The sequence below is a fragment of the Lutra lutra genome, chromosome 6 (assembly GCF_902655055.1).
Source record: "Lutra lutra chromosome 6, mLutLut1.2, whole genome shotgun sequence".
NCBI lineage: Eukaryota > Metazoa > Chordata > Mammalia > Carnivora > Mustelidae > Lutra > Lutra lutra.
In genome coordinates, this window is record NC_062283.1 from 144636111 (window position 1) to 144659656 (window position 23546).

The window sequence follows — 23546 nt, forward strand, 5'->3', positions numbered from 1 at the left end:
CAGTTTATAAATAGCCACACTGAAATCTTACACTTAAAGCTAATTGCTTTCCTGGTATGATTAGCGAGAGTATATTTTCTGTATACTCGTGGTCCGTGGAATCCTCCTCGCCTGTCACACGCGTGTGCAGACGGGTCTTGCCAAGGGGACTGTGGTCTCTGTTTGATGCGTCCTATGACGTCAGCAGCCGGAGGAGGTTGCAAGGTAGACTAGACCTTCTGCTGCTCCCAGCTTGTCTACACTCGCCCCCTCCCTGTCGCACTGTTACTAGGCTCTTGGGTACGAGGCCCTTGATGTGCTCCTTTGTATGGGCATGATTGTTTTGTTTTGTTTTTTTTTGTCCCCAAAAGGATGTGAATGGCTTGTAGCGCAACAGTTTCAAAAATAAGACATTGGGGTGAGGGAAAGATCCTTCTCAGGCAAGTGACCCGAATCCGGGATAGAGCCGCGCACGCACCGTGGGTCCGGGTCTGTGTTCGTACCCGCTCCCGTGTTTACAGGCTGCCGCTGCCAGAAGGATCCCGATCGCCAGGAAGCTTCTCCTGTGACTCGGAGCACAAGCTTCGAGGTGACAAGACCTGGTTCTGGTTCAAGTTCTGGCTCCCCCACTTAGGAACCGTATTCTTTTGACAAGTTTTTATCTCAGAAAAATGTTCTTATCAAAATGAAAAACAAAACAAAACCCCACAAATCTGAGAAGTTCCTATCTTTGCTAAGCCTTAGTTGACTCCTCTGTACGTGGGGTTAACAGTTGACCTCCCGGGGTTATCGGGAAGATGAGCTGTCATGACGCATAGTTGAATTCAGCGCAGTTTCCAGAACCCGGAGGGCACACAAGTGGTAGCTGTTAATGTTATCAACGTACATTCTACCATCTAGGAGACGAGAACACAGGTTGAGCGACTGAGTGAGCGTCGCCCGTCTCCACGAGGTCCGTGAGGTGGGACAGTGTCCACGTTCTCTCTGTCAAGATGAGGCCCGAGGACCAGGCTCCCAGGTGTCCCATCACCCCACCCTCAGAGCAAGCCTTTTGTCGTCCCACAGACACTCACTGAGCATCTGTGGGTACATGGGGGCACTTTACATCACAGCCCATGCCTTCGGGAGGAGGGGACAGGTCATGGCAGGGTGGTGTGAGGAGAGCCCTGGAGGGAGGAGGCCCAGATCCCTGGGGCAGCTGTGGGGAGGCCCAGCTCGCTCAGACTCCAGTTGGGTGTCTGAACCAACCTGGGAGGGATGGGGCTGTGTCAGGCAGGGAAGGGATCCCGCAGAGGGGACCACACACGCAGGCGTGGTGGCCCAGCGCTCACAGTGTGACCCAGGAGTGGCGAAGCTAAGCTGCTTGCAGCCCGAGGCATGGCGGTCGTGGCCAGACGTCAGACCGGAAGGCCAGGCACGGGCCAGATGGAGACGGGCTTTGTGTGTGAGACTGAGGAGTTTGCATTTTACTGCGGGAGCTGCTGGGGGGAGGCACCCCAACTTGGCTGCGCTGGGTAGCTTATAAAACACCTGATACAGGCATTGCCTGCTCTCCCAATTAAATCGCAGTGTCCAGTCATCTGTGACTGGGATCTCTTCCTGCTTGTAGAAGAAGCAGCTCTGGGTTATGATCCCAGGGGAGGCTGTCGTGTCCAGTCACAAAACTTGCCACGACTAAATGCCAGGCTCTGAGCCTTGACCCGCTGTCTGTCCACTCTCCCCTTATGCCTTCTCCTGGGAAGGTTCCAGGGCAGACGGTCACTGACGGATGGGCTGACCACAGCAAGCAGCCCCCCTGTCTTGGGCTTCAGCCCTCGGGGATGTCATGCACAGTGGCTCAGAGGAACGAGGGCCGCTTCCCGCCAGCGCCCGCCTCGTGAGCTCAGAAGACAGGAGATAACGAGACGCAGAGCGCGGGGGACAGCCGTCTTCTTGGGGTGCGGCCCGGGTCTGGGCAGTGAAGTCTCGCATGTCCTCAGCTGGGGGTCTGTGCCTTCAGGAGCAGAAGCCCAGAGTAAGCACGGCAGCGGGCTGAAGACGACTGCTGGAGCTTCTCCTAGGGCTTCCCAAGGCTTCTTAGGACCTAAAGGGACGTGGGACTTTGTGGAATTATTTAGATGGACATGCCTAACCCCAGGATTTCTAAGTCTGTTGCTGAGAAGCCTGTTGTCTAGACTGGCTTTTTCCCAGGCATGAAGACGGACGGATGTGTGACGTGTGGCGGGAAGACTTGTAAATAACACTTGGCCCACACCCAGCAGGGACGCTTGATCATGTGGACGAGCCCCATGACCGGCAGAGCCGAACAATACACTTCAAGAACGTTCTTTCTTAAAATCATTCCAGACCTGCAGAGAAGTTGTAGGAACATAGGGGAACTCCCATGCGTCCTGTCCCAAGATTCATGGGACACAAACCCCTTGCTGCCCACACACATGCCATCTGCTCCTTCCTGAACCCCTGGAGGTCGGGCTGTGTGTATCACGCATCCTTACTTAGTATGTCAGGATGTTTTTCCTGAAAGCAGGTGTGTTCTCTTGCATCAGCACGGGACGGGTGCACGGTCAGCGGGTGTGGCACAGTGCTCCAAACTCACCTGTGGTCCACAGTCCAGATTTATCCATTGTCCCCGTGCTGCCCGTCACCTTCCCCCCTTCGGTCAGGGATCCAGGACGCAATCCTGCCCTGCCTGTCGTTATCACGTCTCTAGTCTGCTTTGATCCGGATCCTTTCCTCTGCCTTCTGGCTCTGGGCATTGATTTTTTTGGAGGATGCTGGTCTTCTCTTTCTTTAAATCGAAGGTGCCTCATGTGAGGGTTTCCAGGTGTTTTATTACAGTCAGGTTCAGGGTGTGGATCTTTGACATGACCCCATCCATCCTTGTCGGGATGTTCCATCTCTGTCCCACGTGTTCCCTCGTTAGTGATGTTAATTTCCATCACTCAGGACGGTGCTGCTCTGTTTCTTTATAGTTAATATGTCTTCCTTTTCAGCTGATAAGCGTCTATGGAAGACCCAGACCATCAAACTGTCTCTGAATGCTTATGATCAACAGGTGATTTTTGCTGAACCGTTCTTTACTATGATGGTTGTAACATGGTGATTTTTCCACCACTGTCTCCACATTTATCGATCAGTGTTCCGTAAGGAAGAACCTCTCCCTTTGCCCCTGTCCACCAGCCCACCTCTCTGTCCACTCACCTGTCCATTCATGCACCAGCTGGCTCTCCTCTGTAGAGGTTCATGAGTTCCTATCTCATTTATCTCATCATAATCCATTATTGTCACTTACAGTTCAGCGTTCACACTGTCCCCGATTCATCCAGGGAGAGCCTTTTCGAGCTAGCCCAAATATCACTATGTAGTTTGTCTTTTAAACTTTTGATGTTCAAATAGGTAGTTTGAAACATAAGGCAGATTAGTTTGCAGGTAGCCATAACTCAGATTTTAGGGGTGGTCGAGGTCCCCAGACTTGCAGAGGAGGCTGAGAAGTGGTTCTTCTCTCCCTGGTTGGCTGGCGTTCGCCTCTGCACTGTGGAAAAGTCTCCCGATCTGACGTGGGCCTCGTGGGCTGACCCTGAAGTTTCTCTTCTGCCTTTGGAAGAATTCCAGCCAGCACGGGACCCACACAGCTGTTACGACAGGCTGCCGCAGAGCCAGACTCAGGCTTTGGGACCTGAGTTCAAGGCCGGCCTTCCAGATCTGTGAATGTGCCACAGAAGGGGAGCCTGGCTGGCAGCGAAGGGGATGGGGAGGACCGTCACTTCCTGGGTTCACGGAGCAGGAAGAATCACTAGTGTTATTTCTCTTTGCTTTAGGTTGGCTCTCATCATCTGAGACTCAACAGAGGCCTCGAAGCCAATGCCCCTGCTTTCGACAGGTAGGGTTGTCTGATACCACCCTAAGCCCCCATCCTTTTAGGAGTCTTCCGCCAACCAGATGGGACAGCGGGAGGGGGAGGACCCCAAATCCTGGCCCTGACTCTGCCTTTTACTTTGGTTCTTTGGGCAAGAGGGGAGTTTACAAAATGGGATTTTTTAGTGGCTCTCGGGTTTTCCTGAGGTCACTGAGGTGACCCTTGGCAATTATCTTACCAGCCCGTTCTTTAATGAAGCTTTATCCCTTTGTCCTAGTTAACAAGGGATAACATAAATCATAGGATATTTGTGACTGCTTGTTTTTCTTTTAAAAGCAATATAGTCCCAGACTTAAAAAGTCATAGTCTAGAAAGGTATAAAATGAGAAGTAAAAGTAGTGTTAACTTCCAATTCCCGCTACTAAAGATTTCACTGCTAGATTTTCATGTATCATTCTAGAAGACCATTTTGATATACAGTTCATTTTCTGAACCACAAACTAGACCATTACGCGTTTCCTGTTATAGAACTTTCTTAAGAAAAGCCATCGGTCAACTAAACAGTAACTCGTATTTGACATAGTTAATCGCTTCTTAAAATATTTGCATGTTTAACCTGAATACTAATTTTAAAAATTAGTGAATGTCGTAAAAATTCCAAGAGTGATTTTTTTTAAAAGGGTATTAGTTATTCTGCCTGAAGCTTGATTTGGACGTTAAATCCGCACAAGTCCTTCCTGTGTACCGCAGACTAGCAATGGCAGCCCGTGACCGTGAATTAGCACATCATCATTAGTGGGCTGTAACTCTAAAGAGGGTTTTGTGTGCACTTGAATATGCTCTTGCCTGTGTTCAGGACTGTTCATGTGTTCTGTGCATTGTGTATATGGAGTTGTTGTAGGAGACTTTGATCTGCCTTAAATGTCCTTAGGAAATTGAAAACAAGATTCCTCCCCAGCTGACCGCAGTGGAAGGAAAAGGGGATGCATGTTTGGCTTGTTTCAAAAGCTTTGTGATGAGCTTTTAAAAAATACACACATTTTAAGAATGTTTACACCGATGTAAACATTTTTGAATCCTGTTAGTGTGCAGTGCGTGCCCAGAGAGGATAGGCCCTCTCTTCTCACAGGAGCCCCTTCAAGACCGGGAGCCCTTCGACAGGCAGCTGCTGCTGGAAATGGGGCCCACGGCACACTCCTTTCCTAAAGTGGCCGAGCTGGGGATCCCTGCGCTCTCACGGGCCTGGGGCCACAGCTGCCCAGCCTCACGTTGGGTGCTGCCCCAGTGCGCCCATTTCACTGACGGGTGGGAATGCGGGCACATGCTTCTCCAGCAGACCCACGGAGGGGGTGCAGACCGCTGGAGGGGTGCCCCCATCTCTGGGACATCAGGGGACTCTCAGGAATTTCTCCCTTTGATGTGTTTGGTCTAAAGTAAATCCCTTAACGCCCTAAACCCATCCCCACAAAAACCCCTTTCCCTGGGTAGTTCATGTACACACAGAACACCTGTGGCCAGGGCTGTTCAGTTCCCTAGGTTGTTCCCTGTTTCCTCTCCTCTGCCTCCTGTGCGGGGTTGTGGGGCGGGGAGGAGGTGCCCTGAGCAGGCCTTGGCTGTGCTGGCCTGGGGAGGACCTTGTCTCGCTGGTAGAGTTCGGATGGCGGTGTTAACCTTTCGTGGGGGCCGGCGTCTGGGTCTCACTTGTGCAGGATCCTGCCTTCCTCCCTCTCTTCATGCGGAGCTGCTTGCCTCTGTGGTCCCAGGGTGGACGCTAGGGGGCCTTTCCCTGCTGGCTGCTCTGTTATGCCCTGCCTACCCGACTCCACATGCTCCAGAAAGCCCCTCGGTTCTCCAAGGAGCTCTGCACCACAGTAACCCAGATGCCCAGAGCAGGGAGGCTGGCCTGGGTCTTGCTGGCTTCAGGGTGGGCTCCGACATTCCCCCCAGGAGCCCTGAGGTGAGTCTTAGTGTATCACTAGTAAGTGTATTATCTCATTTTAAAATTAAAAAGAAGGAAAGTGGGGCACCTGGGTGGCTCAGTCGGGTAAGTGCCTGCCTTCAGCTCAGGTCATGATCCCGGGGTCCTGGGATTGAGCCCCAGTCAGGCTCCCTGCCCAGCGGGAGCCTGCTTGTCCCTCTGCCTCCGTGCACGCTCTCTCTCTCTCTCTCTCAAGGAAATAAAAATTTTTTTAAAAGGAAGGAAAGGAAAACCAGCTCTCCTGTGCCAAGCCCTGACTTGTCCCTTTTGTCTTTTTAGCCCTCAAAACTGTCTTTTACAGGAGGAGCATTAGGTTTATGGTACAGACAAAGGAGTAGCTCAGAAGGGATGGAAAATCTGGTCAAGGGTCCTTGGGGCTGGTGTGATGGGCCACATTGTTTCTCGTCCAGCTCTGGGTTTGGAACCTGTTGAGACGCAGGGTCACGCATCAGCCTTATTTCTAATAAGCTTCATTGTGGCAGGTGGCTTGCATTTCACCCCCAAATCACGGGGCTCACTCAGTGACCGACAGAGCTGGGCAGCTCAGACTTGCCCCAGGGCAGAGCCTGCCCTCTGGCTCCCTCTATCTGACCTCTGGGCAGGATACACCTTCCCCGGCAGGCAGACCCAGAAGAGCCCTGCGCACACTCCATTTGTTCTCGGACCTTCCCCCAGAGCACAGGCTTGTGCAGAAGCCCTATGGCATGAGTCAGACGGAGTCCTACCTCCTCCCTGGTTGGGGACACCATGGGGAGGGCGGGGCTGCCAGGAGCTCACCCTAAAGGAGTCAGCAGAGGACCTCAATTCAAACTACCCCCTTCAGAATCCATATTCTACTATACAGTGCTACCCGCAAATTTGGTGAGAGAGCGTCTTTTTCCTTTATTGGGCTAAAACTGGTTCCTTAGCGCTAATTAACTTAAAAAAATGTCAGCCTAGAAATTTGGAAAACGCAAAATGTATAAAGAAGAAAACGATTTTGAGTCACATACAATTCTACCATTTTTAATACTGTGGCATGCTATCTTCTCTTTTTTCTATCTCGAGGCATGAAGATTGCATGATGAAAATGCGGTTTACATCTCTTTTTTGTATTGTCTTCCCCTGTATTTTTTAAAAAATTACATTTAAGTAGTCCTAGTGTTAGTGAAGTTATCAAGTGAGCTTTTCAAAAGCTAGTGATAAAAGATAAATATTAGTCTTTCCCTAATATTTCAACATACGTGTTTTTTTAAGATTTCATTTATTTATTTATTTGAGGGAGAGAGTGGGCAGGGGGAGGAGCCAAGGGAGGAGGAGAGGGAGGGAGAGAGAATATCAAGCAGACTCCCTGATCGGACTCGGGGCTCGATCTTATGCCCCGCGATCGTGACCTGAGCCAAAACCAAGAGTCAGACGCTCAACCAACTGAGCCACCCAGGCACCTCACAACATACGTATTTTTTAAAAGTCTCTGATCTATGAATGTTTTCCTAAAGCCTGAAATTTTACCGTGCCTTCTTGCCTGGATCACACATAATTACACGTAATGAAATACGGCACTTAGATAACAGACACTGAGGTTAACAACCCTCCTATGAGCTTTTCTAGCTTCGAGAAAGAAGGTCCCAAGTGAAATTAGAGATGAATTTCAGAAACACGCGTGTTGCGCTTCTTGGACCCCGTTATAAAGGGCCAGGTTAGGGGCGCCTGGGTGGCTCAGTGGGTTAAGCTGCTGCCATCGGCTCAGGTCATGATCCCAGGTCCTGGGTTCGAGCCCCGCATCGGGCTCTCTGCTCAGCAGGGAGCCTGCTTCCTCCTCTCTCTCTGCCTGCCTCTCTGCTTCCTTGTGATTTCTCTCTGTCAAATAAATAAATAAAATCTTAAAAAAATTAAAATAAAATAAAGGGCCAGGTTAGCTGTTCTGGATTCAACGGTGGTATTTTACAGAAAGTCTGGCATGTCCGTCGTTTGATGTTACACTCATGTAGAAGTCTGATGTGCTGTGAATTATTCTTGACCTGAGCCTTGTGTGCAAATAGGCTGTTGCCGGGCTTGTCCCTGACCGTGGGGTTGGTGGCTGGGAGAGAGTGGTGGTCTCTCCCCCCACCCCCAACCAATTTTGGGTCTCGGGGAACAGCTCCACTTGGACCTCTGGTGCCAAACAGGTCCTTCCTGTGCCCCATACCCTCAAGGGTGGGGGTGGCAGTCTGTGCGCTGGCGACATGGGGTCACATGCTGGCCTGTGCCCTTGCAGGCATATGGTGCTGCTGAAGGAGCAGTATGGGAAGCAAGTGGTCGTGAACCTGCTGGGGAGCAGAGGCGGAGAGGAGGTGCTCAACAGAGCCTTCAAGGTAAACGCCGCCGTGCTGCTTCTCGGGCCCCGTGGGGCGGGTGGCGGTGGGTGAGGGGCAGGACGGCCCCGCACAGAGGCACGCTTCCCTGCCGGACTGGGAAGGGCACTGCGGTCACCACGCCTCGGGGGCTCTTTCCCACCAGCTCTGTTGCATGAGGTGATTTGGGCTCCTGAGATACAAAATTTAATTTTTGTGAGCTGACAGAGAATGTGCTCCAACACAGCATCCCCCACCTCCAGGGCTCCCTCTGGGGCTTGCAGGGCTCAGGAGAGCCAGGCCTCCTCCCTGGTTGTCTTGGGGACACACACACACACACACACACACACACACACACACACACGCGGGCTTCGCCCCGCGGTCCCTGACGGTTCAGGGAGCCTGAGCTCCCTTCCTTCCTTGGTCTGGCTCTGCCTCCTGGCGCGCTCACCGAAACACCTGCAGTGCCCTTGGCCTGGCGCCGTCCCTCAGAGCTCCTGCTTGGTTTAAAGCAGGAACCTTAATGAGATTTCCTCCCGCTGATGTCAGCCTGCAAATCTTCATCCCTGTCTGGGCTGCCCTAGGGAGCAGCTCCCTGTGCCCAGCTCCCCCTGGGCTCCCTGTGGCCTCTCTGAGCACTTTGAGGGGTTGGGGGTGTGCAGAGGCGGGGGGCCAGACAGGGAAGGAGCCGGCTGAGGGGACAGCTCCGCCCACCTCACCCGGGCCTCTCCCTGTTCCCAGAGCTCCTGAGGGTCTCAGCTAGATGCAAGGCTCCAGAAGGAGCTATGGGCGATGTCCAAGTTCCTTTCCCAGGGGCCTGTGTCCCCCGCTTAACGGAGAGGAGCCCTCTGGTTGTTCCACGGTCCAGGAAGCCCCTTCCGGCGAGAGTGCAGTCGGACCTCGGCTCTCGGGAAGCTTGCTGCCTCCCTGACTGCTGACCTCCGGCCGGCGGGAGCTGAGCCCACCGGGTGCCCCTTCCGCTCTCCGCAGAGAGGCCATGTGCGCAGAGCAGACTCCCTGGTGGCCAAGTTCGTCTGGCCAGATCTGCTTTTCCTGTTGGGTTTGTTGTTGGCAGTCAGCCTGCTGTGTCTCTCCCCTCCCAACCATCTGGGCAGCGATGCTGACGGCTTATATTAAGGGAAAAGAAGGAAAGAACAGAACCTCTTTTCCCTTTATGTCTTGAGTGCTGGAGAGGGCATGTCCTCAGCCCCGTCAGCCAGCAGCGGTGCACCCTGTGGACGGGCTTTTTGTCACGAGGGGGCCAGGAAGCGGCAGGGGTCCTGTGGCCCAGGGGGAGGAGGGCAGGCTGCTGGGCAGGGAGGCGGCGAATGCCGCCTAGAGGAGACCCGCTGGTGTCACATCGAGCGGCGGCTCCCTCGGCCCTGAGCTCCGTGCCCCGGCAGCCCACGCACGGACCTCAGTCACAGCCCGACAAGGTGCTCCCTCAAAACTGTGTCATCATGAAGGACGAAGGGATACCACTCAGCTCGGCCGGCTGCTTTTATCTGGCAAGGCTCTCTGACGGCCACCGCCAGGCACTGGCAGGTGTTCTCGCTCCCAGTGGTGGGCACTTTGAGTTGCAGGGACCAGAGGGCCCAACGCTCTTCCAGTTTTTCAAGTTCATTGACTCACAAGTTGAACCTGAAGCTATGCGGGGAGGATCAGGGTGGGATGGGCCTGAGGCTGCGTGCCCTGGAGAGGCCGCTAGCCCAGTTTCTACCCCAGGGCTCCTGAGAGCGCTCTGGAGTGCCCCAAAGGTCCCTTGTGTTGGGGGAGGCCTCCGTCAGGAGCCCCAAGCTGCCTGGAGCCCCTGCTACGCACCCCATCTCTGGCCTCGCATCCACCCCAGGTCCTGCGCCAGCCTGGGCCTGCTGACCCTGACCCCTCGTGACCCCTTCCTGCCATCTCACTGGGCCGTGTGTCCAGCACCTCCCCTCACGGGGACCCAGAGGACCCTGGTGGGAGGATGGGGCACTAAGGAGCACACCCACCTGAGGCTGACGCTTTGCTGGGTGGCACTGGTTACCTGGCAACAAGGAGCTGGATTATGAGCTCCTACCCTGTGGGTTGCCCCGTCCCTGAGAGGCCCATGGCGCTTAGGGGTCTGCAGTGTAGTCCTTCCCTCCTTGGCGCCCTCCCAGGAGCCCCGCGGGGGCGGGGGGTGATGTCAGTTCAGAGCTGCGAGCCCGGGAGGCACGGCTGCCAAGGCTGTCTTCGGCCCGGGCTGGCCCCCTGCCCTGCTGCAAGCAGGATGCTCTTTGTAGTGCTGCGCTCCGCTCCGAGGCTCTGTCCTTCCATTTCAGGGTCGGGGCGCGTGAATAGCTCGGTCCCCCACGTGCCTTCGAGCCGGAGCGTGGGCCCTAGCCGGCGCGGTTAGCGCCCCCCTCCGACTCCGGCTGCCAGAGGTTTGCAGTCCCTGCGTCCCAGCCCTCGCTCCCTGGCCACCCTCTCCCTCTCCACTTTCAGAAGTTGCTCTGGGCCTCTTGCCACGCCAGCGACACGCCTATGATCAACTTCGACTTCCACCAGTTTGCCAAAGGTGGGAAGCTAGAGAAACTGGAGAACTTGTTGAGGCCGCAGTTGAAGCTGCACTGGGATGACTTTGGCGTATTCGCCAAGGGCGAGAATGTAAGTCCACGGTGAGTCTCCCTCCGCCTGCCTCCTCCCCTGCCCACCGGCTGCGCAGCAGCACTTGCGGTCTCCGGGGCCACAGGGTCAGGCATGGGGGGGATCCCGGCTTCCAGGGCCTTCTTACCCTTCCTGCCTTCAGACCATGCTGGTGAATTTGGTGACTGGATGGCCAAGTGTGGTTTTCTGGCAAAATAAATGATAAATAAAGGGACCAGGTGAAACCGTGGAGCTCTGGGGACCACAGAGCTTACTGTCCGAACTGGTGAAAGCCCACGAGAGCGAAGAGGGACAGCTAGTGCCAGCCCCGTGGCCCGGGGAGTCTGGGGTTGGGATTTTCCTGCTCAGCGCTGAGCAGAGAAAGGAACCTGCTTCGCTCAAATCACAATGCAGTCGATCCTTGTTCTTCAGATTCTATGTTTGCAAACTGGCCCATCGCTAACACTGATTTGTCACCCCAAATCAACACTCACAGCCCTTTCAGGGTCATGGACAGACGTGCTCTGAACTGTGAGAAATTTGAGTCCCTGAGTGCACCCTGTTCCCAGCCAAGGGGGAGCAAAGCAACACTCTGCCTTTTGGTTTCGACTCTCCTACGATCGAGTGTCCTTTTTGTGGTCTGTGTGGTGCCCCGGGGTCACATCTTTGTGCATTTTATTGGTCATTTCACTGTTTAAAATGCCCCCTCCCCCCCAGTGTAGTGCCAAGAGCTGGCCGGTGCTCCCAAGCACGAGGCGGCCGTGCTGTGTCCGACGGGGACGGAGAAGCTTGGTGCAGCTCTCAGAGTGCAGCTGGCTCGGAGTCAGCGTTAAGCAGCGATGTGTGTTAAAGTGCCTTTAAACAGAAACGCCCATAAAACAGGGTTATGTGTTGTGCAGTTGGGGAAAATGTGAGAGAGCAGAGGCTTGCAGGAACCCGACCCTCGGTTTCCCCTGGGAACAGTAGTTCAGCGTGTGCTAATCTGCTAATGGTTCAGTTCGCTAATTGTTTTTTCCTTTTTTAAGATTTATTTATTTATTTGCGTCATAGAGCAGGGAGGGAGGGGCAGAAGGAGAGGATCTCACATGGGATCCCTGTTGAGCAGGGAGCCCAGCGCCGGGTTCAGTCTCACGACCCTGAAGTCATGGCCTCATGACCTCAGCCGAAAACCAAGATGCTTTACCGACTGAGCCACCCAGGTGCCCCTCAACTCGCTGATTGGTCGTGGCCCCTGTGTAGACATAACTATGGTGAACAATAGAATCAGCATGTTTTATAATGACCCGGGTGTGCGTGCCGCTCCAGCCATGCTGGGGTCTCTCAGGGTGTGCACTGGGGATCCTGGCCGGCTACCAGAGTAGGCAAGGGTCGGCCCCAGTTTTCCCGGAGGCCTGCAGTCAAACGTAGGCCATCGTGCTGTGGGCTTTGTTCCTTCAACAGCTTGTAACCATTTGCATTTCTCTTCCCCCTAAGTTTTCAGAAAGGCACTTTGCGGATGAACTGTCTTGACTGCCTGGACCGAACCAACACAGTGCAGAGCTTCATAGCACTCGAGGTCTGTCCTTGCCATGCGAGGGCCCTTGGGCCACCTGGGTCATGTCCCATGCCTCCATCGGCAAGATGAGGGGACATCACTGGGCTAGCTTCCTAACCGGGGGAGCATGGGGCAGAGACGTGCCAGGTGTCTAAGAGCAAGGTCTGCCTGGGCGGCTGGCTTGCCCATACCACTCAATGCCTTTGCCTTATTTGTACACACACTTTGTGGAATGCACTCTGGACATGGTCACCCAGAGGAGTCTGGTGCCACCTTGAGAAACAGCGGTTCTGTGTAGTGATTGCTGTGAATATCCAGCTGGACGAGGGCAGTGTGAGGCGGGCTCAGATGCGGTGGGATTTGAGGCCCAGGAGGGAGACCTGAGTCTGCCTGCCGGCCCGCTGGCCCAGTGCCTGGCTGACCTCTCCTGGCTCACGGCTAGGGGGAGGGGGTGGGCTTTCCGCCAGCTGCCAGGCTGTTCCTGATTGCTCTCATCCCTCTGGTGCTTAGGGCTGGGCATGGGGGAGGAGGTCAGGAGTAAGGGGCCCAGAGGAGGGCTGCTGGCACGGTGAAGACCAGGTTGCCTCAGGTTGGGTGAGTGGTGGTTGGAAGCCCTACTCTTTGCTGCCAGGATCCCCCGTTCTCTGGAGGAGCACAGGGTGATCCACGGTCTGCCAAACAAGGGATTCACAGGGATGATGCCTGGTGACACAGACCCGAAGCAGCTGTGGGTGGTGGGAGCTTCCAGGTGGGAAGATGGTGACATCTGTCCCTTCCTTGTCATCCAGGTCCTTCATCTGCAGCTCGAGAGCCTGGGTCTGAACTCAAAGCCCATCGCAGACCGCTTCGTGGAGTCCTTCAAAGCCATGTGGTCTCTGAACGGGCACAGCCTTAGCAAGATGTTCACGGGCAGCCGGGCCCTGGAAGGGAAGGCCAAGGTAGGGGGAGACCGCAGGGAGAGAGGGAGGGCCTGCGTGGATCCCTCTCATGGCCTCTGGTCTGGCCTGTGGCAGGTGGGGAAGCTGAAGGATGGGGCTCGGTCCGTGTCTCGCACTATCCAGTCCAACTTCTTTGATGGGCTGAAGCAGGAGGCCATCGAGCTGCTGCTGGTCGGGGATGTCTGCACCGAGGAGTCCGCAGACAAGGGAAGGACGCTCCTGGACAACACGGCCCTGCTGGGTAAGGGGGCTCCCGCTCCACGTGCATGGACATTTCTAGCTGCCTGGCCACCCAGAGGGAGTGTTGGGGGTGGGGGTGTGCCAGCCAGCCCTTCCCTCTCCTCCTCACATAACCCCAAACAGCAGGTAGCAGACACTCCCCTGAGCAGGGCATCCGTGCTCTGCCCTCTGGCCCGTGACTTCAGCTGGACCACGTGCCCTGAGCGGCCGACAGGTGTGGTTTGTGTTCTTTTATGAGACGACCGGTCGTGTGCAGCCACAAGAAGAGGCTCAGGAAAAAACAGTTTATTCTTCAGATGGAAGGACATACAGGAGCGACTGGGTGGCTCAGTCAGTTAAGTGTCTGTATCTTGACCTCGGGTCAGGTCATGATCTCTGGGTCATAAGATCGAGCCCCGCATCTGGCATCAGGCTCCATGCTCAGCCTATGGAGCCTGCTTAAGATTCTCTCTCTCCCTCCATCCCTCCCACTCTCACTCGTGCTGTCTCTCTCAAGAAAAAAAAAATGTACAGACCAAAGGTGAAAGGATGGAAAAAGAAGTTTTAGGCAAATGAAAATAAAAAGAAAGCTGGTGTAGCTATACTCCTAGCAGACAAAAAGAGACTTTAAAACAAAGACTAAAAAGAGACAAAGAAGGGCATTACAGAATGATAAAGGGGTCCATTAAGCAAGATGACATAACGTATATAAATATATATGCACCCAACGTACAAGCACTAAGATATTTAAATATTAACAGGGCTAACGGGAGAAAGTTACAGCAATACAATAGTCAGGGACTTTAATATCCCACTTACATCAATGGATATCGTCCAGACAGAAAACGAATAAGGAGACACATTGGCCTTAAGCAACACATTAGACCAGATGGGCTTAACAGACATAAGCAGAACATTCCACCCAAAAGCCAGCAGAATACACATTCTTCTTAAGTAAGTGCACATGGAACATTGTTCCGGATAGGTCATATGTTAGACCACGAAACAAGTCCCAATAAATTTAAGAAGACGGAAATCCTATTGTGCATTTTCTCTGACTGCAGTGGGATGAAACTAGAAATTATAAGAAAACTGGAAAAAACAAAAACGTAGAGGTTAAACAATTGCTACCAAACAACGAACAATGAGTCATCAGAGAAACAAGGGAGCAATTTTTTAAAAGTACCTAGAGACGAACAAAAACAAAACAGGCCATAATCTTTAGGACGCAGCAAAAGTACTTCAGTGGGGAAAGAGCCTAGCAACACAGGCCCGTCTCAAGAAACCAGAGAGAGCTCAATCTAACTGTACAACTGAAGGAACTAGAAAAAGAAGAATAAATGAAGCCCAAAGTCAGGAGAAGGAAAGAAGTAATAAAGATCAGAGTGGAAAATAGATAAAGATTAAAAACAGCAGAAAAGATCTATGAGTTGGTTCTTTGAAAAAAATAAAACAATAAAACTTTAGCTAGACTAACCAAGAAAAGGGAGACGTTGCTAATCAGAAATGAAAAAGGAGAAATTACAGCAGACGCCACAGAAATACAAAGGCTCATAGGAGACTACTACACGTGATTCAGACAGCCTACAAGCGTTATGTAAATACCATTCTTCCAAGACTGGATCATGAAGAAATACAAAATCTGGATAGACCAATTATTAGGAGATTGAATCAGAAACCAAAAACCTCCCAAGCCCAGCACCTGGCTTTCTCAGTTAGTAGAACACAGAACTCTTTGATCTCTCAGGGTCGTGAATTTGAGCCCCCTGTTGGGCAAAGAGATTTAAAAAAAATAAAATAGAGTGGTTACAAATTAAAACCAAAACCAATACACATAAGTCCCATGTCCTGAAAGCATCACTGGTGAATTCTGCCAAACATTCAAAGATTAAATACTTGTCCTCCTCCACTCTTCCAAAAAATTCAAAAGGAGGGACTACTTCCAAACTCATTTTCTGAGACCATCACTACCCTGATATCAAAACCAGACAAGGATGCCACGCATCCACACTAAAAATTGCAAGCCGGTGTCGCTGATGAACACTGACACAAATATCTACAGTAAAATATTAGCAAACCAAATTCAACAACACATCAAAAGGATCAGTTACAGCAATCAGGAGGGATTTATTCCAGTGATGCAAGGATGGTTCGACATCCACAAATCAATCAACTCATACACCACATTAACAAAATGAAAAATAAAAATCCTGCTGATCAGGGGGTCTGGGTGGCTCAGTCAATTAAGTGTCTGCCTTTGGCTTGGGTCATGATCTCAGGGTCCTGGGATCGACCCTCCAAGTCAGGCTGCCTGCTCAGTGGGGAGTCTGCTGCTCACTTTTTCTCTGCCCCTCCCCCCCACACGAATGCTCTCACACTCTATTGTTCAAATCTTTTTAAAAATCCTGTTGAAAATAAATAAAAAAAATCCTGTTGGTCATCTTAATAGATGTAGAAAAAGCACTTGACAAAATTCAACTGATAAAAATTCTCAACCGAGTGGGTAGAGGGAATTTGCCTAAACATAATGATGGTGGTTGTCTATGACAGGCCTACAGCCAACATTACACTCAGTGGTGAAAAGCTGGAAGCTTTTCTTCTGAGATCAGGAGCAAGACAAGGATGCCTTGTCTGGCCACTTTTATTCAGTGTATATTAGAAGTCCAGCCCATAGCAATTAGGCAAGAAAAAGAAAAATTTTCTTTTTCTAATTCCAATTAGAAAGAATTAGAAATTAGAAAGAATTAGAATAAAACTGTCATTATTTGCAAATGACATACTGTATATAGACAACCCAAAAGACCACCCCAAAACTGTTAGAACTAATAAATGAGTTGAGTGAAGTAGCAGGATACAAAATCAAAATACAGAAATCTGTGGTGTTTCTATACCTTAATAACAAATTATCAGACTGAAAAGAAAGCAATTCCATTTACAATTGCATAAAAAAGAATACCATACCTTGGAATAAATTTAACCAAGGAGGTAGAAGATCTGTACTCTGGAAACTGTAAGACACTGATGAACAAAACTGAGAAAGAGACAAATAAATGGAAAACCTTCCTGTGTTCCTGGATTGGAAGAATTAATATTGTTGAAATGTGCATACCACCAAAATAATGTACAGATTCAGTGTAATCCCTATCAAAATTCCAGTGGTATTTTTCACAGAACTAAAACAAATAATGTTAAAATCTGTACAGAATCACAAAGGCCCTGAATAGCCAAGGCAATCTTGAGTAAAAGGAAAAAAGCTGGAGGTATCCAGCTCCCTGATTTCAAACTAAACTATAAAGTTATATTAAAACCATATAATATTCAGGTAAAAACACAGGACAATGGAACAAAATTGAGAGCCCATATTTAAACCCATGCTCGTATGGACAGGAAATTTATGACAAAGCAGCCAAGAACATACAATGGAGGAAAGACTGTCCCTTCAGTAAATGATGTTGGGAAAACTAGACAGTGGTACACAAAACCCAAATCAAAATGGATTAAAGACTTGAATGTAAGACTTGAAACCATAAAATTTCTGGAAGAAAACACAAGTGGTGAGCTCCCCAGCCTTGCTCTAAGCAATGTTTTTTTGGATCTGTCTCTAAAGGGAAGGAAACAAAAGCACACATAAACAGATGGGGTTACATCAAATAGTAAAGCTTCTGTGTGGCAGAAGAGATCATCAGAACAAAAAAGCCAGGGGCGCTTGAGTGGCTCATTTGGATAAGCATCTGACTCTTGGTTTCAGCTCAGGTCGAGATCTCAGGGTTGTGAGATCAAGGCCTGCATCAGGCTCCATGCTGCGTGTGGAGCCTGCTTAGGATTCTCTCTCCTCCTCTCTCCACTTCCCTCAAAAAAAAAAAAAAAAAAAAAAAGGAAAGGCAGCCTACTGAATGGGAGAAGATTTTTGCAAAGCCTAATTGAATAAGGGGTGAATATCAAAATATGTGAAGAACTCCTACAACTCAACAGCAACAACAAAAAATCAGGTATCCTGATTTAAAAAAAAAAAAGGGTCGAGGATCTGAATAGACCTATTTACAAAGAAAACATATGGGCGGGAAAGTGGCCCATGAGATGTTTAGCATCATTAGTAATAGGGGATGCAAATCAGAAGGAAATAAGATCCAACCTCACCCCAGTCGGAAAGATGACAAGCACCGGAGAAGGCTGTGAAGGGAGTCGTTGTGCACTGTTTGTGGGAAAATAAATTGGCACAGTCACTCTGGAAAGCAGTACAGAGATTCTTCAGAAAGTTAAGAATAGAACTACCATATGATCCAGCTCTCCCACTTGTGCAGAGTTATCCGAAGAATGGGAAAACATTGATTCAAAAAGATACGCATGCCCTTCTGTTTGTAGCGGTGTGCCGTGGTGCAGCTGAATTCCCATCAGTAGATGGATAAAGAAGGTGTGTGTGTGCGCGTGCATGCACACACACACACACACACACACACACTACACACACACATGCACACTACCTGGCCACGAAAAGGAATGAAATCCCACCATTTGCAACAACCTGGATGGACCTTGAAGGTAGTAGCTAAGTGAAGTCAGGTGGGCAAAGACAGTTACCATGTAATTTCACTCCTGTGAAATCCAAAACAAAACAAAAGCAAACTTACAGATACAAACAGATCCGTTGTTACCGGGGAGGTGGGCAGCTGGGTGAAAGGGGTCAAATGCCTGGTGATAGATGGTAACTAGACTTCTGGGGGTGATCCTTCCGTAGTGCAGACAGATGGAGAGTTGTAATGCTTTCTACCCGAGACATACAGTGTTATATACCAGTTTTACCTGTTTAAAAAATCTATTAGACTTGCAGGTCCTAGGCATGGGGAGCGTGCCACAGGGGGGCTTATTGGGGTTTTCTTTATTGTGGTTTTTGCAGGAAAGAGAGGACAGAGTAAACAGTTCAGGCTTGGCCAGTTTGAATAATTCTGGTAGGCTTTGGGTGAGAGGCATGGACATCCCCCTGGTCCTGGCATGACTGAGGCAGAGGAATATACAAAATACGTACACAGTAGCAGCTATCGCTGTAGCTCCTGGGGGCCCGGGCTTTAGGCCCTGAGTGTGAGCCCGCTCTTACACGTTCTTGTGTATTTCCAAACCGAAAGAAGGGGGAAGTCGAGAAGATGCTGCAGGAGACCCTGTACTGTTCTCCGTGTCAGTTTCTCGGCGTGCTGGCTCGGACTGAAACCCTTTCTCAGCTCCGGTGGGTTCTGGGTCCCATCACCAGTCATCATTCATCCCAGGGAGTCACCTGTGAGAGTTGCCTCCTTTTGTTAAGCCCCCAGGACCCTGTAGAGCTGAAAGAGGGAGAAGAAATGCTTGTCTCCAGGGATCAGGACGCCTCCTGCTCTCAGGGGCCAAGACTGTCGTGCTTCTGTCAACAGCTAAAGGTTTCTTCTTGTTCCTTGAAATACAGTTGACATATGACATTGTATGACTCTCATGGGCACAACATAATGATTTAATATGTGTGTATGTTGTGAAATGATCACAGCAAGTCTAGTTAATATCTATGCACACATAGTTACGAAAAAGTTTTTTTTTTTTTTTTGTAAAACCATTTCAGAGCGACTCTCTTAGCAACTTTGAAATACGCAACACAGGATCATAAAAGTCTGGTGTCACTGCTGTACGTTCATCCCAGGACTTACTGAGGGTATAACTGTACCTTTTGACTCCCTTCACCTTTCCCTCCCCCAACCCCGTCACCCCCCAGTCTGTACTCTGTATCTGTAAGTTCATGGTTTTGGGGGGGTTTTGGTTTTTGTCTTCCACCTGTGAATGAGCTGGGCAGGTGTCTTTGAGGGAATTTTAATGGCACTTTATCCCCTAGACCCTATAAATGCTATAGAGCTCTCAGTGGAGAAGAAGAGGGGAACCCAGCATTTTTCCTTATAAGAATATGTAAGCTTTAAGGGATTTTTGAAAAATGAATCTGCCCATGCTCACCGTGGTTTCACAGCCGCTTTGCTGCTCTCATTCTTCCACGGGGTCTGACTCTCACTTGGCTTCCAGTAGCCACGGTGGTTATTTGTGTCGACCCGCAGACAAGGCCAGCTTGGTCAGAGCTGCGGGAGGGTCTGTGTAGCACAGCGCGTTGTTGAGTAGACAGGTAAGTGTGACTTCTATTCGAGGTAAGTCACCAGTGTAAAAAGTGGACTGTATTTTGGATATCCACAGCATGGACCTGGTTCAGAGCAATGATTTTTTAAAGGCTTGAGTCCAATATAAAGCCAATGAAACATCTCCTGAGGGATGGAGGGTGGAGAAAGGCAAAAATAGGGTAGGCTGTTTAAAGTTTTAGATAAAGATGTTTAAACTGTGGTAGGTCGCAGTGTCCCTTTGCTGATGTCCCCCGGATCGTGGAGGAAATGCCATGGCAGAGACTCCCTGTGGGGTCTGGTCAGCTAACGCGTGTGGAGGAGGAACGTCTGTCTGGTCCTGTGTTTTCAGGACTTTGTCGCAAAAATGCCCCAGGGAAGTGTACTGGTTATGGTGGCTTTAGCCTCTTTTTTTTTTTTTTTTAAGATTTTACTTATTCATTTGAGAAAGAGAGAGAGCACAAGCAGGGGGAGGCACAGAGGGAGAAGCAGGCTCCCCGCTGAGCAAAGAGCTTGATACGGGGCTTGATCCCAGGACCCTGGGATAATGACCCAAGCCGAAGGCAGAGGCTTAACCGACTGAGCACCCCAGGGGCTTCTGGCTTTAGCCCCTTCCCAGCTTCTCGCGGAACACCCCTGACCCCGTCTGTAGCATCCCAGCCCCCTCTCTGACAGGGAGCCCCCTCCGTGGTTTTGCACGTGGCAGTGCAGCGCGGACACGCGGGCCATCTCCTGCCTCCTCGCAGTGACACCCAGGATCCTGAGAGCCATGGCAGAGCGCCAGTCAGAATTCACGACTTTCAAGCGGATCCGCATTGCCACGGGGACCTGGAACGTGAACGGAGGCAAGCAGTTCCGGAGCAACCTCCTGGGCACGGCCGAGCTGGCCGACTGGCTGCTCGACTCCCCCAGGCTCGCCGGCCTCACAGGCTCCCAGGGTGAGCACAGCGGCCTTGACCGTCCCATGCAGAGTCCGGGGGGCCCTTGGCTTGACCTTTCCCTGCAGCCCGTGACTCCCGCGATTTGCAGTGGGTGTTCTTACCCAGAACATTCAGGAAGGTCTCGGGGCTTCCAGAACACATCTGGAAAATCGTGGGACACTTTGTCTCTTCCGAACGTGTGGCAGGGTGGTCGGGGTGAGGAGTCTCCCGGAAGGTAACACGGAATGGCCTCAGAACAAGGGTTTGAAGCAGGAATGCTCTTCTGCGGGCAGCATGGCTGTGGGGCCGCTGTTTCCAGCTCCCTTGGATCCTGCAAGAGAGCTCTAATCCGCCTCTTGGCTGTACCCGTTCTCAGCAGCGGCCCCGAGCCTTGCCCGAGCCCATCCCTCACTGTCCCGGGCAGTCTGTACCCCCACTTCTGCTGCCTTGTGGCACATGGTGGCTTGAGTCCACGGCCCAGCGTTCCTGGGGTTCCTGTGGTGGCAGCGACCATTCATGGTGTCCCCAGGGCAAGCCCTATATGTGCAGAGAACGTGAGAGCAGCCCCAGTTAAAGGAGCTTCCCTCCCCTTTTGCAGGTCTCCCTTTTTGCCGTGCTGGGAGCCACGGCCTGGCTTGAGGGCTCAGGGCCTGAGTGGCAGAAGGTGGGGAGGCACTGGAGAGATGTGGCCAGTGGCTGGGGGGGGGGGGGCGGATTCTATTAACCCCTCCGCTTCCCTGTTAAAGGGGACATGGAGAGGAGGGGTGCGCAACGCCTCGGCTTGCTGTGCTCCCCATAAAACACATTTCCACAGCAGACCTCCGCGGTCCCCAGCTGGACAGGGTTTCCCCTCCTCCAACCACCAGGAATGGCAGTCCCCATGGGCCAGGACCCCCTCAGTCCACCATGAACCGCGCAAGGCCCGGCCCCACACCGTGCAGAGTATGGAGGGACACAGGCAAGCGTGGCACCTGCCTTTGGGTCCGATGCCTATGTTGGTGGCTGGGAAGGAAGAGAGACCCGCAGGGTGGGGTGGGGACTTCACACATGTCCTCTGATGGATAATTCATGATGTCCTTGGGAGATGGCAGCTCCTGTCCCTTCTGAAGACAAAGGAACAGGTTTAGAGAGGTCACTGATGTGCCCCAGGATGGAGACCGGGAAAGGCTGTGGGCACCAGGGAGGTGAGGGAAGGTAGGGATCAGCACGGAGCCTCACGGAGCCTTTTGGACAAGTGCACCCAGGCAGCGGCACACCCGGGCTCAAATGGGGCACATGGGACACCCCACGAGTCCATAAACGCAGGCCTTGTGCTGTCTGATTTCCCTCAACTCCCGCCTTTCCCCCAGATGAGGACAGCCCGGCTGACATATTTGCCGTGGGGTTTGAAGAGATGGTGGAACTGAGCGCAGGGAATATCGTCAATGCCAGGTGAGCGGGCACGGGGGTGCAGGGTCACACCCGCAAACTCACCCGAGGTTCCCCGAGCCAGGTGCCAGGCCGGGAGTGGGACACTGGGTCCGTCCTGCTTCTGCCTCTACTGCCCTGTGGCCCTCGGTGTGTGGATTCTCCTGATCACACTCCCGCCCCGCCCACACACACTCAGATGTGACGCTCCCGTTCCTCTTTCTTCACAAATTAAGGAAATCGAAGGAAGGGCAGGTTACAGCTGTAGGTGCTTGGCCGTGTTCAGAGGCTGAGTCACGCTGTGAGCTGGCGGGTGCACACCTGGAGGGCGTGGCTGACGCGGGGCTGGGGGGCGGGTGTTGACTCACCTTTCCTGGGGAAGGTGAGAAGCGGAAGTGCAGGGAGAAGGTGCATCTCTTCTCAACACCAGACACAAAGGAAAGGAAACCGCTGCATTGACGTTTGGTATAGGGTCAACTGTACTTTTTCTTTCTTGTTTAATCTCAAGGAACTTTCTGAACAAATAACACCTGATCTCAGCAGCTCTTAGGAGCAAGGTGCTGTGATGGGTTTTAGTGGCAGGGTGGGGTGTGGTATGAGCAATGATGTGTACGACACAGCCAGAAATAGGCGGACAGCCCGTTGCGGAGATGACAGCATGGCACTAACACGGGAGAGGGGACAGCGTGACAGCAGTCCTATGAAAAGAATAGGAGTTGAAGGAGTGTGTCAGTGGGAGAGCCCATCTCCAGCAGAACGTGAAGCTTCATTTCTTTCTCGTCTTTTCCAGTACCACCAACAGGAAGATGTGGGGTGAGCAGCTCCAGAAAGCCATCTCACGCTCTCATAGGTACATTCTCTTGACTTCGGCACAGCTGGTGGGCGTCTGTCTGTACATCTTTGTACGTCCATACCATGTCCCATTTATCAGGTAAGAACATTCGATTTATGAACATCTGGGGGACGTGGGGTTGTTCGTCTTGGTGTGTGTTTTTTTTTTTTTTTTAAAGATTTATCTATTTATTTACTTGACAGGCAGAGATCACAAGTAGGCAGAGAGGCAGGCAGAGAGAGAGAGGAAGGGAAGCAGGCTTCCTGCTGAGCAGAGAGCCCGATATGGGGCTCGATCCCAGGACCCTGAGATCATGACCTGAGCTGAAGGCAGCGGCCTAACCCACTGAGCCACCCAGGCACCCTCGTCTTGGTGTTTTGTTCAGACTTCCTCTCCCTCCTCCCCTCCTGCAACAGGAATCAGGACTCGCCATTATTCTAGATAAATGTAGCAGCCCCCCGAGGAAAAAGCAGGCTGAATAGAATATTGTCTGGAGATTAAAATGCCACAGTGGGAACCTTGCGGGCCAGGAAGCTGAACTCTTTCAGAAGGAGTGATTGTTATCCTCCCAGGCTCAGTTTTGTGCAAGGAAAGGGATTCCTTGTTGAAGTTTTAGGCAGGAAACCTCTGACCAAGAGCTGAGTAACTCGGCGGGAAATGCCAATGCTTTTGTCTCTTTTTAAAAGCGTTCTAAATAAGACTTGTGGGCAGAACGCCTCGACCGCTGTCACCCCACTGTAACACCGCTCAAGTGTGTGTGTGTGTCAGAAAGGGAGCCCTCAGCAAATGGGTGCTCTCTTAGGAAAGAGTGTGCGCGCGTGTGTGCGTGTGTGTGCGTGTGTGTGTGT

General features: G+C 51.7%; 1 protein-coding gene across 1 annotated transcript in view; it reads left to right on the forward strand.

Annotated features, from left to right (window-relative positions):
- Positions 1 to 23546, forward strand: part of SYNJ2 (synaptojanin 2) — a 96544-nt gene that overhangs the window by 49441 nt on the left and 23557 nt on the right. Inside the window, 9 exon segments of the mRNA XM_047732911.1 lie at positions 3798 to 3859; positions 8050 to 8146; positions 10592 to 10764; positions 12206 to 12287; positions 13055 to 13204; positions 13280 to 13445; positions 20286 to 20477; positions 21809 to 21890; positions 22657 to 22797. Of these exon segments, the coding sequence (XP_047588867.1) occupies positions 3798 to 3859; positions 8050 to 8146; positions 10592 to 10764; positions 12206 to 12287; positions 13055 to 13204; positions 13280 to 13445; positions 20286 to 20477; positions 21809 to 21890; positions 22657 to 22797 (1145 nt within the window).